The 26,193-nt window shown below is 41.1% G+C and overlaps 1 protein-coding gene across 1 annotated transcript in view; it reads right to left on the bottom strand.

Annotated features, from left to right (window-relative positions):
- The window catches only part of LOC126184651 (P-selectin-like), a 96,936-nt gene that overhangs the window by 59,488 nt on the left and 11,255 nt on the right, over window positions 1-26,193 (bottom strand). The window contains exons 2-7 of the mRNA XM_049927130.1: window positions 17,574-17,780; window positions 16,305-16,529; window positions 15,821-16,015; window positions 14,332-14,526; window positions 5,106-5,300; window positions 4,187-4,381 (exon numbers count right to left, since the gene is read on the bottom strand). Of these exons, the coding sequence (XP_049783087.1) occupies window positions 4,187-4,381; window positions 5,106-5,300; window positions 14,332-14,526; window positions 15,821-16,015; window positions 16,305-16,529; window positions 17,574-17,780 (1,212 nt within the window). The remainder of the gene's footprint in view (window positions 1-4,186; window positions 4,382-5,105; window positions 5,301-14,331; window positions 14,527-15,820; window positions 16,016-16,304; window positions 16,530-17,573; window positions 17,781-26,193) is intronic.

The following is a 26,193-nucleotide window of genomic DNA, read 5'->3' as shown; positions in this document are numbered from 1 at the left end:
TCTGTGAACTTATTTGATATGCTCATACCTTCATTAACAGCCTACAATGGGGCACTGTATCAAATGCTTTCTGGATATCTAGAAATATGGAATCTGCCTGTTGCACTTCATCCATGGTTCACAGTATATTGTGTGAGAAAAGGGCAAGTTCAGTTTTGCATGAGCAGTGCTTTGTAAAACAATGCTGATTCATGGGCATATGCTTCTCGGTCTCAAGAAAATTTATTATATTCAAACAGATAATATACAACATATTTAAAGATTCTGTAGCAAACCAAAGTTAGGGATATTGGTCTGTAATTTTGTGAGTCAATTCTTTTACCCTTCTTACATGCAGAAGTCACACGCACTTTTTTCAGTCATTTGGGACTTTGTGCTGCATGAGAGATTTCCAATAAATGCAAATAAGGTAAGGAGTCAAGGCTGTAGAATACTCACTGGAAAACTGAATTGGGATTTAACTCTTCAGGCTTTCCCAGTGATCTAATGACATCTTGGGTTGTTGGGTGTTCTGCCGGATATCAGCGTCATACTTGCACGATATTTCGGTCACATAGCTCGTAACCTTTATCAGGTGCGACCTGAGACTGCTCCTCGAGTGGACCTGGTCCAGTATTTATGCCTATGGCACCTGATGAAGGTTACGAGCTACGTGACCGAAATATCGTGCAAGTACGACGCTGATATCCGGCAGAACACCCGACAACCCAAGATGAATTGGGATTCTTACTCTATGCCAGAAATGCGCATTACTATGCTGTCCATATGAAAGCCTGTCTGATGGACAAATGGTTGTATGTTTCTATGATTCCCATACATGACCAGTTTCTTGAATGCAAAATTTGAAACTCTGGCTTTCGTTTTGCTGCACCATACTGGTCAACAAGGCACTGGATGGAAGTCTTAGACCTGCTTAGCAATTTTACACAGGAATAGAGTTTTTCTGGGTTCTTTGTCAGATTTTTTTCTAAGGTATGAGAGTTGTAGTTGCTGTATGCTTTGCATGTAGATCTTTTCACAGATGCACACATCTCTACTGATCTTTGTTTGTCATCGTTTGTGTGTTCTCTTTTGAACCAAGAGAGCAACCACCTCTGCTTCCTCAGCATTTTTGTGAATTTTGTTATTGAACCATGGTGGGTGTTTTCCATTCTTAATCCACTTACTAGGCACATAACTCTCCAGACCACAATTTACAATCTGCTTAAACTCTGCACATAATTCCTCTACATCCATCTTACTGGAACTAAGTGATGTCATTGCACTGTCTAAGTGAGATGCTAACAACTTCTCATTTGCTCTTTCTAGCAGAAACAATCTCCTAGTCTTCTTGACTGATTTATTATTTTTCATAACTATAGTTGCTATAATGACATCATGATCACTAATCATCATTTCTATGTTGCATTGTCGACAAGATCCAGCCTTTTTGGAGAATGCATTGTGTGTGGGTTCCTGAACAAGTTGCTAAGGACAGTTTTCAAAAAATGTGTTCAAAAGTACTGCACATGACTGTTTGTCTGTACCCCCTGCAGTACATCTATAAACATCCCAGTCTATACTCGGTAGGTTTAATTCACCTTTAACTAGTACTGCATGATCTGAGTATTTACATGCTACTGATGATAGACTTTTTTTGAATGACTCAAGAACTGTCACAACAGAATCAGGTGTCTGGTAAAAATAACCAACAATTAACTTACTTTCACCTTATACACAACCTGATAATTTCACTGTTGCACTCAACTTCAACCTCACTAGAGACGATATTTTTGTCAACTGCAATGAATACTCCCGCTCCTATGGCCCCTAATCTCTCTTTCCAATGTACCTTCCATGACTCACCAAATATCTCAGATATTTCCACTTCAGATTTCAACCAGCATCCATCACCACCTCCACCACCCAACTGTATGAATCGAGAATGGCCTCAGAGCCCATGCAACAGATGTTGTTGGTGCTGATGTGAGCCACAACCTGTGGATGAGTGAACATTTTATGCTTGATAGTCACAGGCAGGGCAACCTCCACATCTCGGATGAGGCCCCCCAGCAGACATACTGAGTGCCCATTGGCTTTCTTACAAGTGCTGAACACTCACTATCTGTCTAAGGGGCCCCATAACATGCGTAACATTGGAGTTCCTGGTAACTAGTAGCCCCCCCCCCCCCCCCCCACACACACACACACACATGTGCCAACATGTGCCTGCTTGGAACCCGCTGAAGCAGCTAACACATGTCAAATCACAGGGCACAGGGTTAATAGGTGAGGCCATACAGCCAGTGACCACATTGGAAACATGAAGATATGAAGACATGTGGACAAACAAAATCCATTTACGTTGCATTCAAAGCACTGATTCTGGAATATTGCTGCTGAGCACCAACAGAGTATGGACATTTGTGAACATACATTGATGCATTTTGTGTTTTAAATTTTTCAAATTTTCCATTCAGTTATAATTTTCTTTATTTTGGTACTTTGTTTCATTTAGATGCCTGTGCTTTGGAGGGCCTGCAGAACTGCTGCAGATGGACAAGATAAGTCATGCTCCTGTCTGACCCTATTAAACTAGTAATATTTATCAGACATTTCAAAGCAACTCTTAAATCATACCTTCTAAACAAGTCCAAGGACACTCTAGATGAATTTTTAATTATGTAAAGCACTGTGTGTAGAAGGCCTTCCAGTTGCTATTTATCTTGTTATTTTAACACTTTGTCTATATTTCTTAATTAATTGTTAGAAAAAGTATAAACATTCTCCTGTCTGTAGGCTGTAAAGTGCTAACATTCAAGTATCTACTCAATTAAAAGAATATTCTGTTCATACTAAAACTGTTAGGATTATATCTGTGTAACACTTATAAAACTGTTTGATTTTTGCTATTCTAAAAATGTATCCATTAAGTCATCAGAGAACTTGTATCTATCATATAATATCACTTGACTTGTCATACTGTACATATGTACATTAAACAATGAAAAAAGACCACCAAATTACTATACTACACTAACAGGAGAATCTGCTATGATAAAAATGGTATTGTTGTTGCTAAGGAATAACCCTTTTGATGTGAACTAGGTTTCTTATACACATTCCCCCACGAGAGAAAGATCCAGGACATGAAAAGAATGATCAACCTCCCACAAATAAGAAACATAGATGTGTACTGTTAAAATGGAAACTGTCCAGATTTTTAACAAACTAAAAGCTAGAATCAATTGCTCTGACCAGATTTCTACTCATACAACAACAGTTTTCAAAGTGGTAAAATGATAAACAACCTTGAGAGTGGAATACTGATATCTTCAAGGCACATCTGCTGTAATTGGGTATGTGGTATACAATGAATAAACCAAAACACAAATGAAATCATAACTTAAAAAAGAAAATTTCTAGATTATGATTTTACATACATTCTGATTTTGTGAAAACAAAACATAACAGCCACTGGGCATGGAAAATAAATTGAAGGCTGTGTACCATCTGCTATGCACTGATAAAATGAACTAAAGGAAAATATGTCCTCCTCTACCTTTTATTTCCTTGGTGTGCATTCAGAAATTTCACAGGAAATTAATATCTGCAGTGTCATTACAATTATATATTTTTAGCAATAAATAAATGCTCTTCATGTTTTAAGATGTTACTTACTTTCATTTCAAATTTGTAGAGATAAAACTGGATTTTTTCTTGTTTGTAAAAGCTGCAGTTTCAGATACATGTGACTGATATGCCCAGAATGGTAGAGTTTGTATAGGATTGATGTGCCAGCATATGTGTGAAGAAGCTCAAGTTACCAAAGAGACAGACAGCATAACAATATCAATGTATCTATATTAAATCAGAGTTTTTCACTACTGTGACCCAAAGAAACATGTCTACAGGTGACCCAACTTATGAACCCATTCATCAGGTATCAAGTTTGCTTTTGCTTTATTTAGGTTTCTAGCTTTTTTGCTCTTTGGTCATGAATATGCTTACAAGTTTCAATATTTAGAGGTCTATTTTTGATACTATATTTATTCACTTTGCTTGAGTAATTATTATGTAAGTGTTTGATTGTGATCATGATGTTTTCTGAAAATTTAAAATTACAAAAACTAGTATTACATTTCCATGGAAAAAATAGGGAAAACGTTATATTTTAAGCAGCAGCTCTTATAATTATTGCACTTACTTTTGCAGTGAGGAATTTTATCAAAACCACCAGTGCCATTCCACCCATCAGGTGTGCATGTGACAATAGCACTTCCACTAAGTTCATATCCATCATTGCAAATGAGGCTGCACTGATCTCCTACTTCACTGTAGCTCTGAGAACATGATGGAGGATCCCAGTATTCTCGTTCACTGTCCTGCAAGTGAGCACAGCCTGAAATTCAATTGCTGAATTATTAATCATATCTTGATATTAATTTTTTGTTGTTATATATTAAAATGTGAATAAATGAGTCACACTAAAATATTTCTTTTACCTTAAACATGATGAAGCCCTCATTCATGTAAAATGAATACTTATTCACACTAACCTTAACTACAGAAAATTTTTGGATAATATTTTTTTTTCATTGTGAGACTAAAAAATAGATATTGCATCTCCCACTTCCATAGGAGAAAAGGGGATCTGCTATGTCTTGCAACAGGGCGGTGTCAGTATATACAGCTGGTATAACAGTTGATGTGTTAATAATCACAGGTTCTGCATGAATGCAGGCAACAGTAACATTGCCCATGATTCTATATCAAAGGTTGCCATCTATGTGACTCAATGAATTGTGTTTATAGATGACCACTGGAAAGCTGAGGAGCAACTAATCCTTCAACTAATAGTTGTACAATTGATTCTTTCTCTGTCTATTCCTAGATCTTTATTGTTTCCCTAATGAAGGAATGCTTAAAAATTTCAAAGTTAGGAACTTGTTTTTAAAATTGTACCTGTCAGCCCTGCTTGAGTTGTCATTGGTTAAATATATGATTTTATCATCATATTTAATGAAAAAGTTAAATTACTAACAGCTGATATTACAGCAACATGAAACACAAAGTACTGAATATGTTATGTTTTGTGTTCTGATAGTAACAATCATTGGGGTTACCTTTGCATTCAGGAAATACATTCAATCCACCAGCACCACTCCAGCCATCATCAGTGCAGGTGACTGTAGCAGTTCCATTAAGGGTATATCCATCTCTGCAAACAAGGTTGCACTCATCTCCCATTTCTTTGAAAGTCTCAGTACAAGAAGGAGGATCCCAGTATTGTCGATCACTGTCTTTCAACAGCCCACAACCTAAAATAGATTGGATGATTTATTTGAGATGTAAACATTAATTATTATAGGTTAAAACATCAAAATTTGAATTAACATGTAAAGATCATTATAAAATTTATTGTTGAATATTAAATTCATTACATCTAACTTATGACAAACTGCCAGGCTCTTCTAAACTGAATACTTATTTACACTGAATCTGATTTTAAGAAATTCTTGAAGAATATTTTTTCCATTTTGCAACTAAAAATACAGGGGGTACATAAAGCCTGGGAACACTTTCAATTATTTATTGCACAAGAACTAAACATTGTAATGATTCATACATATTGCATTTTGAAGAGAAACTCTGAAAGTCTTTTTTTACAAACATTCGATATGCAAACCATGAGTGACCGGCAAACATCAATATGGTAATTGAATTCTTGCCATACCAATCGCAACATGGCATTGTTGACTGTGGCAGTCACTTCCCGAATTCATGCCCAGAGCACTGTGACATCATGTGGTAGAGCCAGTACATACACCAGATCTTTAATGTGTCCCTACAGAAGAAAGCCACATGGAGTGAGTTTTGGTGATCAGCGAGGCCATTTCATGAAACAGCTGTCCCCTTCTGTAGCATGGCTGATCCGCTGATGCAGCAGCTCCATGTTTGGGTACCCACGAAATTCACGATGAAGATGCAGTGGAGCTCCATTCTGCTAAAAGATGAATGGAGAGTCTGATTGCATTTGAGGCATCAGCCATTGCTCCAACATCTCCAAGTAGGAATATCCAGTGACAGTGCTCTCGGCAAAGAAGAATGGCCCATACAGTTTCCGACGTGACAAGGCACAAAAAACATTTACCTTTGGGTAATGCTTTGTACCACAGATTCAACAATTATGCCTGTTCACTTTCCCACTAGTGTAAAAATTGGCTTTGTCACTAAAAATTAAGTGATCAACAATGCCATCTCCATCCACATTCAAGTGTTGTAACTGCAAACAAAATTCAAAACGCTTGCCTTTGTTGTTGTCATTGAGCTTCTGCACAAGCTCCAATTTGAATGGTTTCATATACAGCCTCTGTTGCAGCACTTTCCATACTGTCATTGGAGCCATTTTGAGTTCACGGGATGCACAACACACCGATTTCTTTGGACTCCGTATGAATGTCTCTCGTACGTTCTCCACATTCACTTCACTCACACTGGGACATCCGTTTCTTTTTGCTGGGGACAAGCAACCTGTCATAACGAATTTGTTGTGCCAGTGGTAAATGGCCTTCCTTGTTGGTGGCTTCTTGCTGTACTTGGTTCTTAACATCCGTTGAACAGCTGTAGCACACTTGTGTTTGTCGAACTCCAACACAGAAAGCTCACTCCACACCTGAACTTGCCGTGTTCGCAACTAGCGCTGACTATCAGCAAATTATCAAACTATGCTGCAGTAGCCACCACCAGAAAGATCGCGGGAGGCGCACATCGGCACGGCGCGTCACGGACGGTGGTTGCCGCAAGTAGAGTCCCGTCCACCAGAGGGCACGTGAGAATTCGCAGTGACCTCTGCCAGTGGAACAACAACAACAACAACAACTCAGGCAGCACAGGCCGTGCCCAGTCAGTTCACATCGGGCATGCTTAGGAGACAGTTCCTGGTCTATGCTATGTGAAGTGTGACGGAAAACGTGAACCGTGTTACTACACAATTGGCGACGAGTAGGGTCGTTCTTTCACTTGTTGCGTCGTTGTTCCAGTTTCACAGCTTATCCAAGGCATGGAGGATTTAGTGCGGGTTTTGGTTGAGCAGCAGACGGAGCTCATGGCCACTATGAAACAAGTGCTTCCGGCGTTGCCCTCCACGCAGTCTGCTCCAGCGCCGTTCCCTCCTCCCTGTCCCCCGTATGACGAGACGGCGGACGATTGGGATGCATATGAACATCACCTTCGGCAGCATTTCCAGGCGTTTCATGTTGCCGATGCAGAGGTATGTCATGCTCTTTTCTTGTCTTGGATATCTCCCTCACTGTATCAAGTTTCGCGGCAGCTAGCGCCGTTGCAGGAACCCTCGTCCTTGTCTTTTGACGCATTGTGTTCATTGCTGTCTCCATATTATTGCCGCCGCACGCATGTTGTGGCGGATAGGGTCAAGTTCTATCAATGCGAGAAGCAGCCCCATGAGTCTTACCGGGCGTGGGCTGCTACCCTGCACAGTCTTAGTCGCAAGTGTCATTTTGTCACGGAGCAGTCGCGAGAGTCGTATGCCCATGTTATGGTGCGCGACGTCATTGTTCGTTTGGCCCCTGATAGGGAGGTCCAGCAACGGGCCCTGCAGTTAAAAGACCCTTCCCTTGAGGAAGTTGCTCAATCATATGAAGTCTCTCACGCTGCAGGTCGACAGTTGGATGCGTGGTGCGATGATGCGGCGGTTCAGGGTTGCGCGGCCACGTCCACTGCGTTCGGGGTGGACGACGTGCGAGCGCTACAATCCGGCCGTTACGGCCACTCCTGCACAGCGCGTAAACAGAGTTCTGGCCGCCGGCCCCTGTACCGTCCTGTGCGTTGTGCTATATACATCACGATCGGTCAGAATGCCCCCAGCGTTGGGCCGTTTGTCGCAAATGTAATAAAAAAGGACACATTGCTAAAGTTTGCCGCCCAGCCTCAAAAGAATCGAAGGAAGCAGGTACAGAGGACATGGACGTTGACATTCAGGAAGTTTCATCGGGCCAGGCTCCCAATGCATCGGCACACAAACTCTTTATCGAGGTGTCGGTTCGGTCGCGCTGATTACAGCTGCAAGTAGATACGGGTGCGGCAGTTTCTTTGTTGAATGCACAAACTTACTCCGACCTTGGGTCACCCCCGTTGGCGCCAGCTTACCGGCGTCTACACGGTTATGGTAAACAGTTCATTCCCCTACTGGGTCAATTTACTACCGACATGACTTACAAATCAGTCACTCGGCCTATTACTTTTATTGTTGTCAGTGATGCGAGGTCCGCTAACCTTTTTGGCTTGGATGCCTTTCAAGCTTTCAGTTTTTCTATTGCTGACACCATACAGTTGGTCTCCGCAGACGTTCCCTATCAATCATTGGAATCTTTGATATCGGACTTTCTGGATATCTTTGAGGAGAGCCTGGGGCGTGTTTCAGACTTTGAAGCTCACTTAACGTTGAAGGCGTCGGCTCGCCCGCGTTTTCTACGCGCGAGGCAGACCCCCTTGGCTCTCTGCCCTCAGGTAAAAGAAGAGCTAGACCGGATGACAGCCCTAGGGGTCGTTCTTCCCATTTCTTCTAGTGAGTGGGCTTCGCCCCTCGTTATTGTCAGGAAACCCTCGGGAAAATTACGTCTTTGTGGCGATTTCAAGGCTACCATTAATTCCCAATTGGTGGTGGACACCTATTCTTTGCCTCGTGCTGATGAATTGTTCTCCGCCATGGCAGGAGGCCAATATTTTTCGAAAATCGATCTTTCGGAGGCTTATCATCAGATACCACTTGACGAGGACTCCAAATGGCTGGCGGTCGTCAACACCCCGTTTGGCCTTTACCAATACCAGTAGTTGACCTTCGGAATATCCAGTGCCCCGGCGATATTCCAGCGTTATCTTGAGCACGTCACGTCGACAATCCCTCGTTGTATTAATTAACTGGATGACATAATTGTCACAGGCTGCAGCATCAAGGAACACTTGCACAACCTTCGCATCACTCTTTCTCAAATTCAGGTCCGTGGGCTTGTGTTGCAACCTGCATAAGTCAAACTTCTTCCAACCGTCCATTGAGTATGTGGGCTACACCATCTCTCGGCACGGCGTCCAGCAGCTAGGAAGTTTGGTCCAAGGTATCGTCGACATTCCACGGCCTTCTTCGCTGAAGGAGTTACAAGCTTTTTTAGGCAAGATTGCCTATTACCACCGGTTCATTCCCAGGGCTTCCACCATAGCCCAAACCCTGTACTGCCTTCTGTGCAAGTGTGTTCCTTTCGATTGGTCGCCTGCATGCGAGCGAGTGTTCACCTCGTTGAAGGGCCTCCTCATGTCAGTGCCTTGTTTGGCTACTTTTGACCCCCATAAGCCGTTGGTCCTGGCTACAGATGCTTCGCAGTATGGGGTGGGGGCGGTCCTGGCCCATCGCAATGTGGATGGTTCAGAGCAGCCACTGGCGTTTGCGTCTAAAACTCTTAGTCCCACACAGGCCCATTACTCCCAGGTGGAAAAAGAGGCTTTGGCCATTGTCTACGCTATTACCAAGTTTCACCCTTTCTTGTATGGCACGAAGTTTCAGTTAATCACTGACCATAAGCCGTTAATATCCTTATTTGGCCCCACCTCTCAGATTCCGGATAGGGTGGCCCACAGATTACAGCGCTGGGCCTTGTTCCTCTCTAAGTACCATTATGACATTCATTTTCGCCCTACCGGACAGCATGCCAATGCAGACGCTCTTTCCCATCTTCTGGTGGGCCCGGATCCTAAGTTCGATCGAGAGGAGATTGTGTTTTCATTTGGATGTGTGTCCCGCCAAGCGGTTGATGGCTTCCCGATCACTAGTTCTAGAGTCGCCAGGGAAATGGCAGCTGACCCGGTTCTCCAGCAAGTAGTTCACCTCATTCAGCAGGGGTGGTCATCCCGACCTCGGACCCCCTTCATAATTATTTGGTCCTATGAGACCGCCTCTCCATCTTTTGGAAGGAGTTCTTCTTCTGGCTACCAATAATACAGCTCCTCGCGTGGTTGTTCCTGCAAGTTTGTGAAGGGAAGTCCTCACGTTATTACATGAGGGGCACTGGGGTGTTTCCCATACTAAAACCTTGGCTCGCAGACATCTGTACTGCCTTGGTATTGACAGAAATTGAGCACTTGGCGGCTGCCTGTTCCCAGTGTGTGAGCCAACAGGCATTTCCCAGGTCAGCGTTCTCTTCATGGCCATCTGCAACCCAGGCATGGGAACGTGTTCACATTGATTTTGCAGGCCTGTTTCTCAATGGCTTTTGGCTCATTGTCATTGATGCTTATTCCTGATTCCCATATGTGGTTCGCTGCTCCTCAACTACTTCAGAAGTTGCAATCCAGGCACTAGCAAAAATCTTTTCTGTGGAAGGTCTGCCAGTCACCCTGGTCTCGGACAATGGACCTCAGTTTATTTCACAGACCTTCCAGGATTTTTGTAGGCACTTCGGTATTCAGCACGTTTGCTCTCCCCCCTTTCATCCACAATCGAATGGGGAAGCCGAGCGCACGGTGCACACATTTGACGCAGATGAAAAAGTATGTGCACGAATTTCCTGCGGAGGAGGTGTTGCCATTTTTCCTGACGGCATACCGGACCACACCAATGGGAGAACGCAGCCCCGCAGAGCTCCTCCATGGGCGCCAACCTAGAGCTCTGCTGCACCTCCTTCGGCCTGGTCCTTGCCAGTCTTCGCAAAATGGAGTACCCAGCTTTCCACCAGGTATGTCGGTCTGGGCACGTGGGTTTGGTTGCAATCCACGTTGGATACCGGTGGTGGTCCTGCACTGAAATGGCTGCTGGCTCTATACCTTGCAGGCGAGGGACCGGGAGGTATGTCGTCACCAAAATCAGCTACGTCCTCATTTGGGCACCCACCCTCTGACCCCTCGGGCACCGGCTTCCCCAGGCTTCCCCATTGTCAGCACCCGTGTTGGTTTCTCAGGGGATGCTACCGCCCCTCCCCCCTGTGACTCCACTGCACTGCGATGGTTCTCAGCCTTGGCAGCCTCCAGTAGCTCCAGCACCAGCATCGCCATCGTTAGAGATGCCCCAGCGAGAGCCGGCCCCCCTCGCAGGCCCAGTTTCTCAGGAGGCTGGTTCACCTGTGGTCGTCCCTTTCCCATTGTCCCCACCACTGGGTCTTGTCCCTCCCAAGGTGGGCCAGAATCCGGAGTTCGACGGTTTGTCTCCCGTTCTGTCCCGGGCTCCGGTGGTGGGACGACGGAGGCCTCTTCGTGTGGGTCACTTCCAAGGTTCTGGCTCCAGGGTTGGCAGATCCCCTCAACTCCAGCCTTCCGATGGATGTGGAGGTCATCACTCCTGCACGATGCTCCACCTTCCGACACACTGGATCACAGGGGCTTCACCCCCCAAAGGAGGAGGAGTGCAGTAGCCACCAGAAAGATCGAGGGAGGCGCGCATCGGCACGGCGCGTCACGGACGGTAGTTGCCACAAGTAGAGTCCCGTCCACCAGACGGCACGCACGAATTCAGCCGCGACCTCTGCCGGTGGAACAACAACAACAACAACAACAACTCAGGCAGCATGGGCGTGGCCAGTCAGTTCACATTGGGCATGCCGAGGAGACAGTTCCCGGTCTACACCATATGAAGTGCGACGGAAAACGTGAACCGTGTTATTACATATGCTGTGACAGTATGCATGAAAGTAAAAACTTTCAAGATTTTTCTTCAAAATGACATATGTATGATATGTGTACAATGTTTGGTTTTTTGTGCGATAAATAATTGCAAGTGTTCCCAGACTTTATGTACACCCTGTATGTATCATCTGTCTCATTTACAAAGAACGATGGTTGGGATTTATTACTCCTTGCAAAAGTTGCAGTGTGAGACATATGTCTAGCATGGCCTTAATCATAAAAGATGGGGGTCACTATAAATGCCTGGCAGGGAAGTCAATGTACACCATCTGCCCAAAAAGTTCCAAGACTGATCGTGTTCCTGGTGTACAAGAAATGTCAGTGCAGTCTGCAGTGTCTATGGTAGCAGCTTGAACTATAACTGTAAACAACAGCTGTGCATTTGACCAGTCAGTGGTAAGCAGCCAGGGTTATGTAGTGAATGTGCAACCATAATATGCTGAAATTGTTGTGTGGCAAATCACAGTCGAGCAACATCTTCAAATAATGTGTTCAAGACACTCTCCAGAATGTTTTGAAGATGAGAAAAGTGCATGCATAGTTTGCCTTGTACACATTGGCTCACCAAAAAGAACCAATTATATGTGCATTTCTACCATGATTTCATTGAAACAAAAAATATGGATAATTCTTTTCAGGAAAAAATGATCACAGGTGACAAGACTTCATGTTATCAACACAAAGCTACTACAGAACAATAAAATGCAGAAATTCACATAAAAGGTCAACACTTTGATGATGGAATCAACATTCAAGCCAATGTGGTGCTTGAGATGAACATCCCAAAGGAGGACTTTTCTGACAGTTTCATGTAGTTGTATGAATATTCTATGCATTGTACTCAAGTAAGGGGAGACTATGTATCACAGACAAAGCATTAAAATCACCATCTCAATCTTTCCCCTTTTTTTATTAATCCAGTTTCAAAACTTTTTGGACTGATAGGATTATGAGGTGGAATTCAAAATTTTCAGGACTGGTGCTGCCATCTGGAAAGTAAGATTAGCAGATCTTTGCGCCGCTAGGTGGCAAGAGCTGCATATCTGATGAGTCAGTGTGTGGAGTGGCATTCAGCTGCAAGGTCGTGTTGCATGTCCACAGTGTTTTCCATAATACTCTGTGCTTAGTGTGTGGTGATTTTACAATGGATCCAGAACAGAACAGCACGTGTGCATCAAATTCTGTGCAAATATCGGGAAAAGTGCTACGGAGACCCTTTCAGTGATTCAACAAGTGTTTGGGGGGCAGAGCTTGAGCCTTACATGTGTGTTTGAGTGGCATTCAGTTCAGGGCTGGCCATGTAGATGCTGAAGATGATGCTCACACTGGAAGGCCCATTAGCCGCACAACGCCAGACATTGTTGGCTAGCTTCAAAACAAATGGTTCATGTGGATCGACATCGAACCATTTAAGACTTTGTGGATGAAATGGGTATTGGTTATGGAACGTGTCAACGAATGTTGACTGACGAATTGGGCATGCATTGTGTCACTGCAAAATTTGTGCCAAGGATCTTGACTGCCAATCAGAAGGCACAGCACGTTGAAGTGTGCACGGATCTTCGTCAGACCGCATCTGATGATCCAACCTTCTTGTCATGGGTCATCACTGGCGACAAGAGCTGGATTTATGCTTATGACCCAGAGACAAAGCAGCAATCGTCCCAGTGGAATAGCCCGGGCTCTACAAGACCCAAAATCAAGACAGGTGAAGAGCAAAATGAAGAGCATGATCATCATTTTCTTTGATACCAAGGTAATTATGCACAAAGAATTCATCCCACCCAACCAAACAGTGAATTCTGCACACTACTGTGATGTTTTGTGATGGCTCTGTGAAAACTTGTGGTGATGACAGCCTGAACTTTGGCGTCAAGGGAACTGGCTGCTGCATCACGACAATGCGCCCTGCCATACATACTAGCTCACCAGGACCTTTTTGGCAAAAAAGAACATGGCGGTTGTACCCCACCCACCATACTCACCAGATTTGGCACCTTGCAACTTTGTGCTATTCCCAAAACTCAAACTCAAGTTGAAAGGCATTGGTTCGACACTCTACAGAGGATTCTAGAAGCATCACTGGTGGTGATAAACACCCTCAAAGAACAACTTTCAGAAAATGTTTGACCAGTGGCAGAAGGGCTGGGACCAGTGTGTATATGCGGATGGGAGCTACTTCAAGGGTGATGGTGACCATTAGTCCAAAGGTAAGGTTTTCAACAGATGGCAGCACCATTCCCAAAAATTTTGGATATCACCTTGTATTAAGAAGCCCATATTCTCCATGAGAACACTGAGCGGAAACAATGTCCATGTGTTTATACCAAATCAGAGTTTGTCATTTCTGTGATCCAAACAAATGTTTTGAGATGACCCTTGGAGATCTTAGGAGCAGTTTATCCTCCTAACCAGCAGCTAGCCAGTTAACTTTCCCCTTATCTAGATTCCTATTTGGTTTTTGAAAAAAATTAAATTACTAACAGTACTTAAGTAATGCTCATTTTAATAAGAACTGGATGTATTGTTATTTTGGAGAGAAACTTCTATATTGAGGAAAGTCTCAATAAATAATAAAAATTACTAATAGCTGGTATTACATGAATTCATTAGTGGATAAAATGTTCTGTTTTGAGGTATGTCTGAAATAATTACTGTACTTACTCTTGCATTCAGGAAGATTATTCAAACCATCTGTGCCATCCCAGCCATCAGCAGTGCATGTAACTGTAGCACTTCCACTAAGTTCATATCCATCTTTGCAAACAAGGCTACATTCATCTCCTATTTCACTGTGTGTCTGAGAACACAATGGAGGGTCCCAGTATTGTCCTTTACCATCCTTCAATAGAGCACAACCTGAAATAAAATTGATAAATTATCAGTGATGGTCACATTTATTATTGTATGATGACAGAACAAAATTTGAATTAATATGTCAAGATTATTACAAAATTTGTTGGTAGCATTTTCAATTTATTACAGCTAAATGAAGACATATCCCAGATTAATATAAAATGAATACTTATTAACATTAAATTTAATTTTAGGAAAGTCTTAAAAATAAGTTTTACAATCCCATAGTAAAAAAAAAAAAATCTGTGTTTCTACACCAAAGTCAATTTAGACATTTCTGTAACTTATATAAATACGTCTGTAGGTGACCCTTGGACAATGTAATGTTCCTGCTCACATTTATTACATAAATTAAGACATTATTTCACATATTGGATTGTACCACAAATATAAAGGGGTTATTGGCAAGTTAAAGTAAAATAGCTTTTCGGGCGGTAAATGGTACAATCTTATGTTAATATTTCTCCTGATGTATTGGGTTGTCCATCATTTTTTATCAAACTAACACATCATTCACATTCACTGTGAGATATACAGCATTAGCTATGTCTATTGTATTGCACGATATGCAAGCCTCAGCCTGGTACATTATAACAGCTTAGGAGTAACTTACATTTCCAACCAGCAACTATAATTATTAATTTCCGATTTATTTATTTTGTGTTCTGGTGATCCACATTCTAAATATATCACAGGATATGGAACATGTCAGTGTCACATTAAACTATCTACAACTTAAGTTCTATTACAGAAAAATGAATTTACAGATAATTAAATACTACAGAAAAAAAAATATTATAGAAAATAAATATTACTGAAAATTTATTATAGAAAAATAATGTTCCTATAAGAGTAAACAATGCACAAAGCATAATTGCAGAATTCAGTCTTTTGCACAGATTGAGAGTGTGGTTTGACTAGTTTAATTTGCTTTTAATACGTAAGCCCAGGTATTTTGAACTGTTCACCACAGCTATCTCCTGTTCACCTTGGTTTTTTTCCATCTTTAGAGGTTGTGTGTAACTGTTTACAGTTTTTTACTGTAATTAACAGGTTACTCTTCCTTTTTCTACCTTTATTGTTCTCCTGATGAAGGAGAATTTAGTTCCAAAATTTAGTATTCTGTTTCTATAATCACCTCTACCAGCTTTCCTTGAGTTGTTACTATTTAAATGTATGGATTATAAGCATTTTCTGAAAAATTTAAATTACTAACAACTAGTATTCCATTTAAATACAGAAAGAAGCAGATTAATGTTCTTTTCAGAGGTAAATTTGTAATAGTTACTGCACTCACTTTTGCATTCAGGTATTTTATTCAAACCAGCAGTGCCATTCCAGCCATCAAGAGTGCATGTGATTGTAGCACTTCCACTAAGTTCATATCCATCTTTGCAAATAAGGCTACATTCATCTCCAATTTCACTGAAAGTCTGAGAACACAAAGGAGGATCCCAGTATTGTCGTTCACCATCCTTCAACTGAGCACAACCTGAAATATAATTGATGAATTATTTGATGTGCTTACAGTAACTGTTTCATGATAGTACATAAAAAATTGAATTAATATGTCAAGGGAATTATAATACCTTAATTTTTGCACTCTCGAAATAAAAATAAAGAAATAAGTTATGTCACTGGAGGGTTAATGTTCAGAATAAATTTTGGTAAGTACAATATTATATTAACCTCCATTTTTATTTGTTGAAAATAACAATAATAACTACAGGAAAAGAATTCATGAAGACAAAGGAAATTGTGTTAAATGTAGGATAATTTACCATGTTCACAGACAAAATTCCTCTTCCATTCACAGTTGAGATCTGATAAAATTGGTCGAGTAATGAATCTTCTGTTTATTGTTAAACATAAATTGTTCGTGCTAATATCAACAGACCATGGAGGATAGCCATCACTTCCTATATCACTTGGTATTTTTACCTCAGTTGGAACCCACATCCAGTTTCCTTCAACATATCGTCCACCTATCCAAATATTCTGGTAAGCTGAAAAGATAAATAATTTAGTTTTACATTGTCTTCAAAATCTATGAGAACTGGAAATAAAATATTCCCCATATTGATATTGTTTCAAGGGTCATAAAATACACAGTCAAAGAACAAAGCTTTCCATGTCTTACATTTATTGCTCAAGGTATTGTACTATTGGCATCTTATATTTATATTGTAAGTCATCATATCAGCCATTTGACATATTTACACAAAATGAGAATATATACATTGTGGAACAATATGAATTAAATGATCATTTTATTCCTCTGAGGATTATGATTTACTCTAGGCACCACAGTTTATTATACAAATGTCTGTGTGTCTGTACTTTCAGTAAGAGGTCATGTTTGAAGTCCAAAGCAGATTTCAAAAGCTGTATCTGACTGGTTGTACAAGTAATTATTAAGTTCATAGTTATGCAGTATTTTCAGTTGATATATTGGGCAAACAACTTATATTTTTCCTTCATTCTATTGCAGTTTGCCTTTGAGAGGACATAATGCTGGAATGATACCTCATCATTAATATAAAATAAGTACTGTTCGATAGTGAGAGAGAAAAATTTATACACTGGTGTCATGATTTAGAGGAGTTTATTTTGTTCTTTCCTGTGAATTAAACTTCTTTATCTTCAAGTTGCAGTTAAATATAAAAGTTTGACACTTCCCATTCATTAAGGACACAAATCTACATAAACTTTGGTCATACTCTGAAATGTGATTGAACATATTTATAATTAAACTGCTGTCAAATATTTTTTCATGTAATGTCATTGTCCAGGCTTCTGAAATCTTCAGCAATCCTGAGAATAGTAAAATGTCTACTTGTCAAAAGACTACAAAATCTGGAGAGTGCTACTTTACAGAATACTGAAGACCAGTTAAAAATAATTATTTGTTACTCTAAAATCATAAAGCTTCAAGTTCAAAGACAGATTGGACATAGAACTTCATTTTAAATGAAGTGCAGTTATTTCAAAAATATCATATGTATAAATACTCATAACTGAAAATACTGTAATATGATGAAATAACTTACGGTGAAAGAAACACAATCCACCAGCCATAGCTTCAGCAATGAATTGAGTTTCAGCCATGTCTTCCAAGATTGCAAGATATCCCCCTTCATTTGAGCAGATTTGTGCAGCTTCCTCCCATGTCACACGCTCACGATGGAATGTATATTTGTGCCCTTTATAAATATATGTCTCTCTGTCAACAGCAACCAATCTTCTATCATCAGGTGCTGAAAAGAATATAGTGAAAATTAACCAGTTAATGTGGAAAGATGTAAAGAATTTTTCAATGTTCCGTAAATAATATATTAAGATTGAACTGGTACTTTATTTTAAAATAATGTAGTTTGTCTTATTCTACAAAATGAGGTGCCTCTATTACGTGAAGATTTATTCTCTTAAATTAATATGACATAAATCCAGTGTTTATAGTTTTTCCTTGTTTTTAAATTTTGTTGTTCAAAACTTAGAGGTGTGTCTTAATGTTACTTGCAATGTCATAATCACTTACTTTGACCAATACCATTGCCCACATTTCAGTACATTTACCACTGCGAAGACTCTTTTTACATTTTTTTGAACATGCTGTTCCCTAACTATTCTGTCTTAAATGCTGTATTAAGCATCTGATAGAAAGATAGTTCTACACTTCTTTCGTTTTTTAAGACTTATTGTTTAAATTTTGGTTACTCAGTACTATTGTCAAAGACAGTCATGTAGTTTAACTGAGAACCGTTATTTTATTTTATATTATCCATTTAAATTTTGTGTGTTTCTTTTCATGATAGTTATTTCATCCTACAGAGTTAATAATTGATCAGTAGGAATGTTTATACATTCTTTGGATGCAGAAGGAGCTTCCCATGTTTTTCAGGTAGTGAGAACCTTTGTTTTTTTACGCTGACCAGCATCACACTTATGTCTCTAAAAACTGCTTGCAACCTATGTATATAGTGAACAATTGCACATTTGAGAGTGGCATGTCAGTAAGTGCTGTGTGAGGGGTCAGAAGATGACTGAGTTACATAATTTGCTTGAATGGCATAGAGATATTAATTGGATAAACTGCAATGGATAGACATAGGCAAACTTGTAGCAACCCAAACTCAGCTACACGAGGTGAAGTGGTTCAATGATCATCCTCTTGTTGTTCATAGGCAGAGGCAATAATTCATAACCACAGGTTTGATGTACAGAATGTCTATCCAAGTGCATTGAAGAGCTGATTATCAATATTTATGAATAAGTGGTAACCATATCCATAATCATGCTGCAGCCATTGATAGGGTTACAAAATTGAATATGGTGCACATTTGTCTTCATGAATGTGATGCATATGTGGAGTGACCAGAAATGCATGTTAATGGCTGTCCTAAGTCACAGCAGCTACACTGAGAAGATTCAGGGCCTATTAGATGATGAATCTTATAGGAAGATCAATGCAAATCTGATCAAGGTGGAGAGAAAGACCAGGACACTTCTCATGGACTCAGATTTACCCCCAAGGATTATCAGTTGTTACCATAAGTATCTGTACCACCAAGATTTTATGGATGCCCTAAGATCCACAAAGAAGGTATACCATTACACCCTATTATCAGAGACATCAGAGCTCCCACATATTTGCTCGTAAAATAGCTGAAAGACACATTCACTGCGTACATGAGTAAATGCCCAAATAACTCTTGCAATTCTGCGGATTTTATGAAATGCCTCAACAACTTTGGGCTGAAGGATTCAGACATCCTGATGAGCTTATGACATTATTTTGATATTCAACAGGGTGCCTCTAAGAATATCAGTAGCACTCATTAGTTAGTGTATCGTCCTTTACAGGCATTGGCTGACCTTGACATATTTTCTTTTTAATGGATACTACTGTGAACAGATGGAGGGGGGCACAATCTACAGCCCACTCTTGACTCTGGTTGCCAATCTGTATGTTGAACACTCATCCAAATGAAAATTTATTTCCTTTTTTCAGTATGTGGATGACATGTTTTTCATATGTCCCAATGGAAGAGACAGACTCCATGACTTACTTGCACATTGAAATTCCATACATCCCAACATCAAATTCATTGTGGAGACCAAGGCAGAGGGAAGACTACCTTTCCTAAATATCACAGTTACGAGATCAGATGGCACCATGGCCACAGTGTGAAAGTGAAAATCAAATTTTTCATTGGGACAAGGATATCAGCAGAAGTGGGACAGGAAAGAAAATGACTGCTGTTGTTCTCTGTATACATAAATGACTTGATGGACAGGTGGGCACCAATCTGTAGCTGTTTGTCAATGATGTTGTGGTGTATGGTAAGGTATTGAAGTTGAGTGAATGTAGGAAGATACAAGATTACTTAGATAAAATTTCCAGTTTGTGTGACGAATGGCCATTAGCTCTAAATGTGGTAAAATGTAGGCTAAATAGGAAGAACAAACCTCTAATGTTCAGATACAATATTGCTAGTGTCCATGACACAGTCAAGTTGTTTGAATATCTAGGCAAAACGTTGCAAAGCGATATAAAATGGAATGAGTATGTGAGAACTGTAGTAGGGAAGATGAATGGTTGACTTCAGACTATTGGGAGAATTTTAGGAAAAAGTTGTTCACCTGTAAAGGAGACTTCATACAGGACATTGGTGCAACCTATTCTTGTAGTACTTCTCAAGTGTTTTGGATCTGTACCAGGTTGGACTGAAGGAATACATTGAAGCAATTCAGAGACAGTCTGCTATATCTGTTACCAGTAGGTTTGAACAACATGTGTTATGAAGATGCTTTGGGAACTTAAATGGGAATCCCTGGATGGAAGGCAATGTTCCTTTTGAGAAACACTATTGAGAAAATTTAGACATCTGTCATTTGAAGCTGAGTGCCAAATGAATCTACTGCTGACAACAAATATTGTGCGTAAGGACTACAAAGACACGAAGCAATAAATTAGAGCTCATATGGAAGCATACAGATAGACATTTTCCCACTCTCTATTTGCTAGGGGAACAGGAAAGGAAATGACTAGTAGTGGTACAGGGTACCCTCTGTCATGCACTGTATCTACAGGGTGTTTCAAAAATGACCGGTATATTTGAAACGGCAATAAAAACTAAACGAGCAGTGATAGAAATACACCGTTTGTTGCAATATGCTTGGGACAACAGTACATTTTCAGGCAGACAAACTTTCGAAATTACAGTAGTTACAATTTTCAACAACAGATGGCGCTGGGAAACTCTATAGTACGATATTTTCCACATATCCACCAAGCGTAGCAATAATATGGCGTAGTCTCTGAATGAAATTACCCGAAACCTTTGACAACGTGTCTGGCAGAATGGCTTCACATGCAGATGAGATGTACTGCTTCAGCTGTTCAATTGTTTCTGGATTCTGGCGGTACACCTGGTCTTTCAAGTGTCCCCACAGAAAGAAGTCACAGGGGTTCATGTCTGGCAAATAGGGAGGCCAATCCACGCCGCCTCCTGTATGTTTCGGATAGCCCAAAGCAATCACACGATCATCGAAATATTCATTCAGGAAATTAAAGACGTCGGCCGTGCGATGTGGCCGGGCACCATCTTGCATAAACCACGAGGTGTTCGCAGTGTCATCTAAGGCAGTTTGTACCGCCACAAATTCACGAAGAATGTCCAGATAGCGTGATGCAGTAATTGTTTCGGATCTGAAAAATGGGCCAATGATTCCTTTGGAAGAAATGGCGGCCCAGACTAGTACTTTTGAGGATGCAGGGACGATGGGACTGCAACATGGGGCTTTTCGGTTCCCCATATGCGCCAGTTCTGTTTATTGACGAAGCCGTCCAGGTAAAAATAAGCTTCGTTAGTAAACCAAATGCTGCCCACATGCATATCGCCGTCATCAATCCTGTGCACTATATCGTTAGCGAATATCTCACGTGCAGCAATGGTAGCGGCACTGAGGGGTTGCCGCGTTTGAATTTTGTATGGATAGAGGTGTAAACTCTGGCGCATGAGATGATACGTGGACGTTGGCGTCATTTGGACTGCAGCTGCAACACGGCGAACGGAAACCCGAGGCCGCTGTTGGATCACCTGCTGCACTAGCTGCGCGTTGCCCTCTGTGGTTGCCGTACGCGGTCGTCCTACCTTTCCAGCACATTCATCCGTCACGTTCCCAGTCCGTTGAAATTTTTCAAACGGATCCTTTATTGTATCGCTTTTCGGTCCTTTGGTTACATTAAACCTCCATTGAAAACTTCATCTTGTTGCAACAACACTGTGTTCTAGGCGGTGGAATTCCAACACCAGAAAAATCCTCTGTTCTAAGGAATAAACCATGTTGTCTACAGCACACTTGCACATTGTGAACAGCACACGCTTACAGCAGAAAGACGACGTACAGAATGGCGCACCCACAGACTGCGTTGTCTTCTATATCGTTCACATCACTTGCAGCGCCATCTGTTGTTGAAAATCGTAACTACTGTAATTTCGAAAGTTTGTCCACCTGAAAATGTACTGTTGTCCCAAGCATATTGCAACAAACGGTGTATTTCTATCGCTGCTCGTTTAGTTTTTATTGCCGTTTCAAATATACCGGTCATTTTTGAAACACCCTGTATGTAGATGTGGATGTAGAATTGTACATAAACGCAGACAGCTGTCACCACCCTGCACAGAGCAATAGTGGATAAATCTGAGTCCTTGAGAAGTATCCTGGTCTTGATCCCCACCTTCTTGGCAGGGCCAGTATTGATCTTCCAATAGGAGTCATTATCTAGTATGCTCTGAATCTTCCCAGTGTAGTCCTTGTGAGTTTGGACATCATTGTGTTACCTTTGTCCATAGGTAAGACAAGAAGATCAGGGTGCTCTCTCATGTCACAGATAGCTTCCACCTCTCTGCTGGTGATGTTTGGCTTTGTAGGTTTGGTTGTGGGAGCAAAGTTAAGTCCCCTGTCCAAACCTGAAACTACATCATCTCTTGGCTGTATTATTGTAAGAATGGTGACAAATTTGCTGGGGTCTGCTAGTGATAGTTGTCTGTGAGATGAATAAATTTTAATTCTTGACATTATATGGCCTTCTTATGAGTCAAATCGGCTGCTGCCCACATGACACCATCCAACTACCCCCAGGTTCAGGAATTCAGGAATTAAAATAGTAGGCCACTTTTGAATGTGGGTTAAATAGCTCCTGAGTGGTGGTTCCCCAGGCTCCAGCTATTAGAGTCCCTCTCAATTGATATATCTTAACAATTCAGTGATTACAGTGCACTGTTTGTCTCACATAATAGAATACAGATGCACCAGGATTTTACCACAAATGTTGAAAGACAGGGGCAGTGTCATTCTATTGAAATTCAAATCAGGAACAACTGTATCAACCAGGACTGTGGCCATAGTCTCAGAAAGTCTTTGTTGTTGTTGTGGTCTTCAGTCCTGAGACTGGTTTGATGCAGCTCTCCATGCTACTCTATCCTGTGCAAGCTTCTTCATCTTCCAGTATCTACTGCAACCTACATCCTTCTGAATCTGCTTAGTGTATTCATCTCTTGGTCTCCCTCTACGATTTTTACCCTCCACACTGCCCTCCAATGCTAAATTTGTGATGCCTTGATGCCTCAAAACATGTCCTACCAACCGATCCCTTCTTCTAGTCAAGTTGTGCCACAAACTTCTCTTCTCCCCAATCCTATTCAATACCTCCTCATTAGTTACGTGATCTACCCACCTTATCTTCAGCATTCTTCTGTAGCACCACATTTTGACAGCTTCTATTCTCTTCTTGTCCAAACTAGTTATCGTCCATGTTTCACTTCCATACATGGCTACACTCCATACAAATACTTTCAAAAACGACTTCCTGACACTTAAATCTATACTCGATGTTAACAAATTCCTCTTCTTGAGAAACGCTTTCATTGCCATTGCCAGTCTACATTTTATATCCTCTCTACTTCGACCATCATCGGTTATTTTACTCCCTAAATAGCAAAACTCCTTTACTACTTTAAGTGTCTCATTTCCTAATCTAATTCCCTCAGCATCACCCGACTTAATTCGAGTACATTCCATTATCCTCGTTTTGCTTTTGTTGATGTTCATCTTATATCCTCCTTGCAAGACACTGTCCATTCCGTTCAACTGCTCTTCCAAGTCCTTTGCTGTCTCTGACAGAATTACAATGTCATCGGCGAACCTCAAAGTTTTTACTTCTTCTCCATGAATTTTAATACCTACTCCGAATTTTTCTTTTGTTTCCTTTACTGCTTGCTCAATATACAGATTGAATAACATCGGGGAGAGGCTACAACCCTGTCTTACTCCTTTCCCAACCACTGCTTCCCTTTCATACCCCTCGACTCTTATAACTGCCATCTGGTAACTGTACAAACTGTAAATAGCCTTTTGCTCCCTGTATTTTACCCCTGCCACCTTCAGAATTTGAAAGAGAGTATTCCAGTTAACATTGTCAAAAGCTTTCTCTAAGTCTACAAATGCTAGAAATGTAGGTTTGCCTTTTCTTAATCTTTCTTCTAAGATAAGTCGTAAGGTCAGTATTGCCTCACGTGTTCCAACATTTCTACGGAATCCAAACTGATCTTCCCCGAGGTCGGCTTCTACCAGTTTTTCCATTCGTCTGTAAAGAATTCGCGTTAGTATTTTGCAGCTGTGACTTATTAAACTGATAGTTCGGTAATTTTCACATCTGTCAACACCTGCTTTCTTTGGGATTGGAATTATTGTATTCTTCTTGAAGTCTGAGGGTATTTCGCCTGTCTCATACATCGTGCTCACCAGATGGTAGAGTTTTGTCATGACTGGCTCTCCCGAGGCCATCAGTAGTTCAAATGGAATGTTGTCTACTCCCGGGGCCTTGTTTCGACTCAGGTCTTTCAGTGCTCTGTCAAACTCTTCACACAGTATCTTATCTCCCGTTTCGTCTTCATCTACATCCTCTTCCATTTCCATAATATTGTCCTCAAGTACATCGCCCTTGTATAAACCCTCTATATACTCCTTCCACCTTTCTGCTTTCCCTTCTTTGCTTAGAACTGGGTTGCCATCTGAGCTCTTGATATTCATACAAGTGGTTCTCTTCTCACCAAAGGTCTCTTTAATTTTCCTGTAGGCAGTATCTATTTTACCCCTAGTGAGACAAGCCTCTACATCCTTACATTTGTCCACTAGCCATCCCTGCTTAGCCATTTTGCACTTCCTGTCGATATCATTTTTGAGACGTTTGTATTCCTTTTTGCCTGCTTCATTTACTGCATTTTTATATTTTCTCCTTTCATCAATTAAATTCAATATTTCTTCTGTTACCCAAGGATTTCTATTAGCCCTCGTCTTTTTACCTACTTGATCCTCTGCTGCCTTCACTACTTCATCCCTCAGAGCTACCCATTCTTCTTCTACTGTATTTCTTTCCCCCATTCCTGTCAATTGTTCCCTTATGCTCTCCCTGAAACTCTCTACAACCTCTGGTTCTTTCAGTTTATCCAGGTCCCATCTCCTTAAATTCCCACCTTTTTGCAGTTTCTTCAGTTTCAATCTGCAGTTCATAACGAATAGATTGTGGTCAGAATCCACATCTGCCCCAGGAGATGTCTTACAATTTAAAACCTGGTTCCTAAATCTCTGTCTTACCATTATATAATCTATCTGATACCTTTTAGTATCTCCAGGATTCTTCCAGGTATACAACCTTCTTTTATGATTCTTGAACCAAGTGTTGGCTATGATTAAGTTATGCTCTGTGCAAAATTCTACAAGGCGGCTTCCTCTTTCATTCCTTCCCCCCAATCCATATTCACCTACTATGTTTCCTTCTCTCCCTTTTCCTACTGATGAATTCCAGTCACCCATGACTATTAAATTTTCGTCTCCCTTCACTACCTGAATAATTTCTTTTATCTCGTCATACATTTCATCTATTTCTTCATCATCTGCAGAGGTAGTTGGCATATAAACTTATACTACTGTAGTAGGCATGGGCTTTGTGTCTATCTTGGCCACAATAATGCGTTCACTATGCTGTTTGTAGTAGCTAACCCGCACTCCTATTTTTTTATTCATTATTAAACCTACTCCTGCATTACCCCTATTTGATTTTGTATTTATAACCCTGTAATCACCTGACCAAAAGTCTTGTTCCTCCTGCCACCGAACTTCACTAATTCCCACTATATCTAACTTTAACCTATCCATTTCCCTTTTTAAATTTTCTAACCTACCTGCCCGATTAAGGGATCTGACATTCCACACTCCGATCCGTAGAACGCCAGTTTTCTTCCTCCTGATAACGACGTCCTCCTGAGTAGTCCCCGCCCGGAGATCCGAATGGGGGACTATTTTACCTCCGGAATATTTTACCCAAGAGGACACCATCATCATTTAATCATACAGGAGAGCTGCATGTCCTCGGGAAAAATTGCGGCTGTTGTTTCCCCTTGCTTTCAGCCGTTCGCAGTACCAGCACAGCAAGGCCGTTTTGGTTAATGTTACAAGGCCAGATCAGTCAATCATCCAGACTGTTGCCCCTGCAACTACTGAAAAGGCTGCTGCCCCTCTTCAGGAACCACATGTTTGTCTTAGTCTTAGGAACCAGTAATTGGGCTTAATAAAGAAGACAGTCAGCAAAAACTATGAGCTCAG

Source organism: Schistocerca cancellata, chromosome 4 (genome assembly GCF_023864275.1).
Source record: "Schistocerca cancellata isolate TAMUIC-IGC-003103 chromosome 4, iqSchCanc2.1, whole genome shotgun sequence".
Lineage (NCBI taxonomy): Eukaryota > Metazoa > Arthropoda > Insecta > Orthoptera > Acrididae > Schistocerca > Schistocerca cancellata.
The sequence above is the reverse complement of the archived record's forward strand: the minus strand, read 5'-3'. Positions and strand labels throughout refer to the sequence as shown.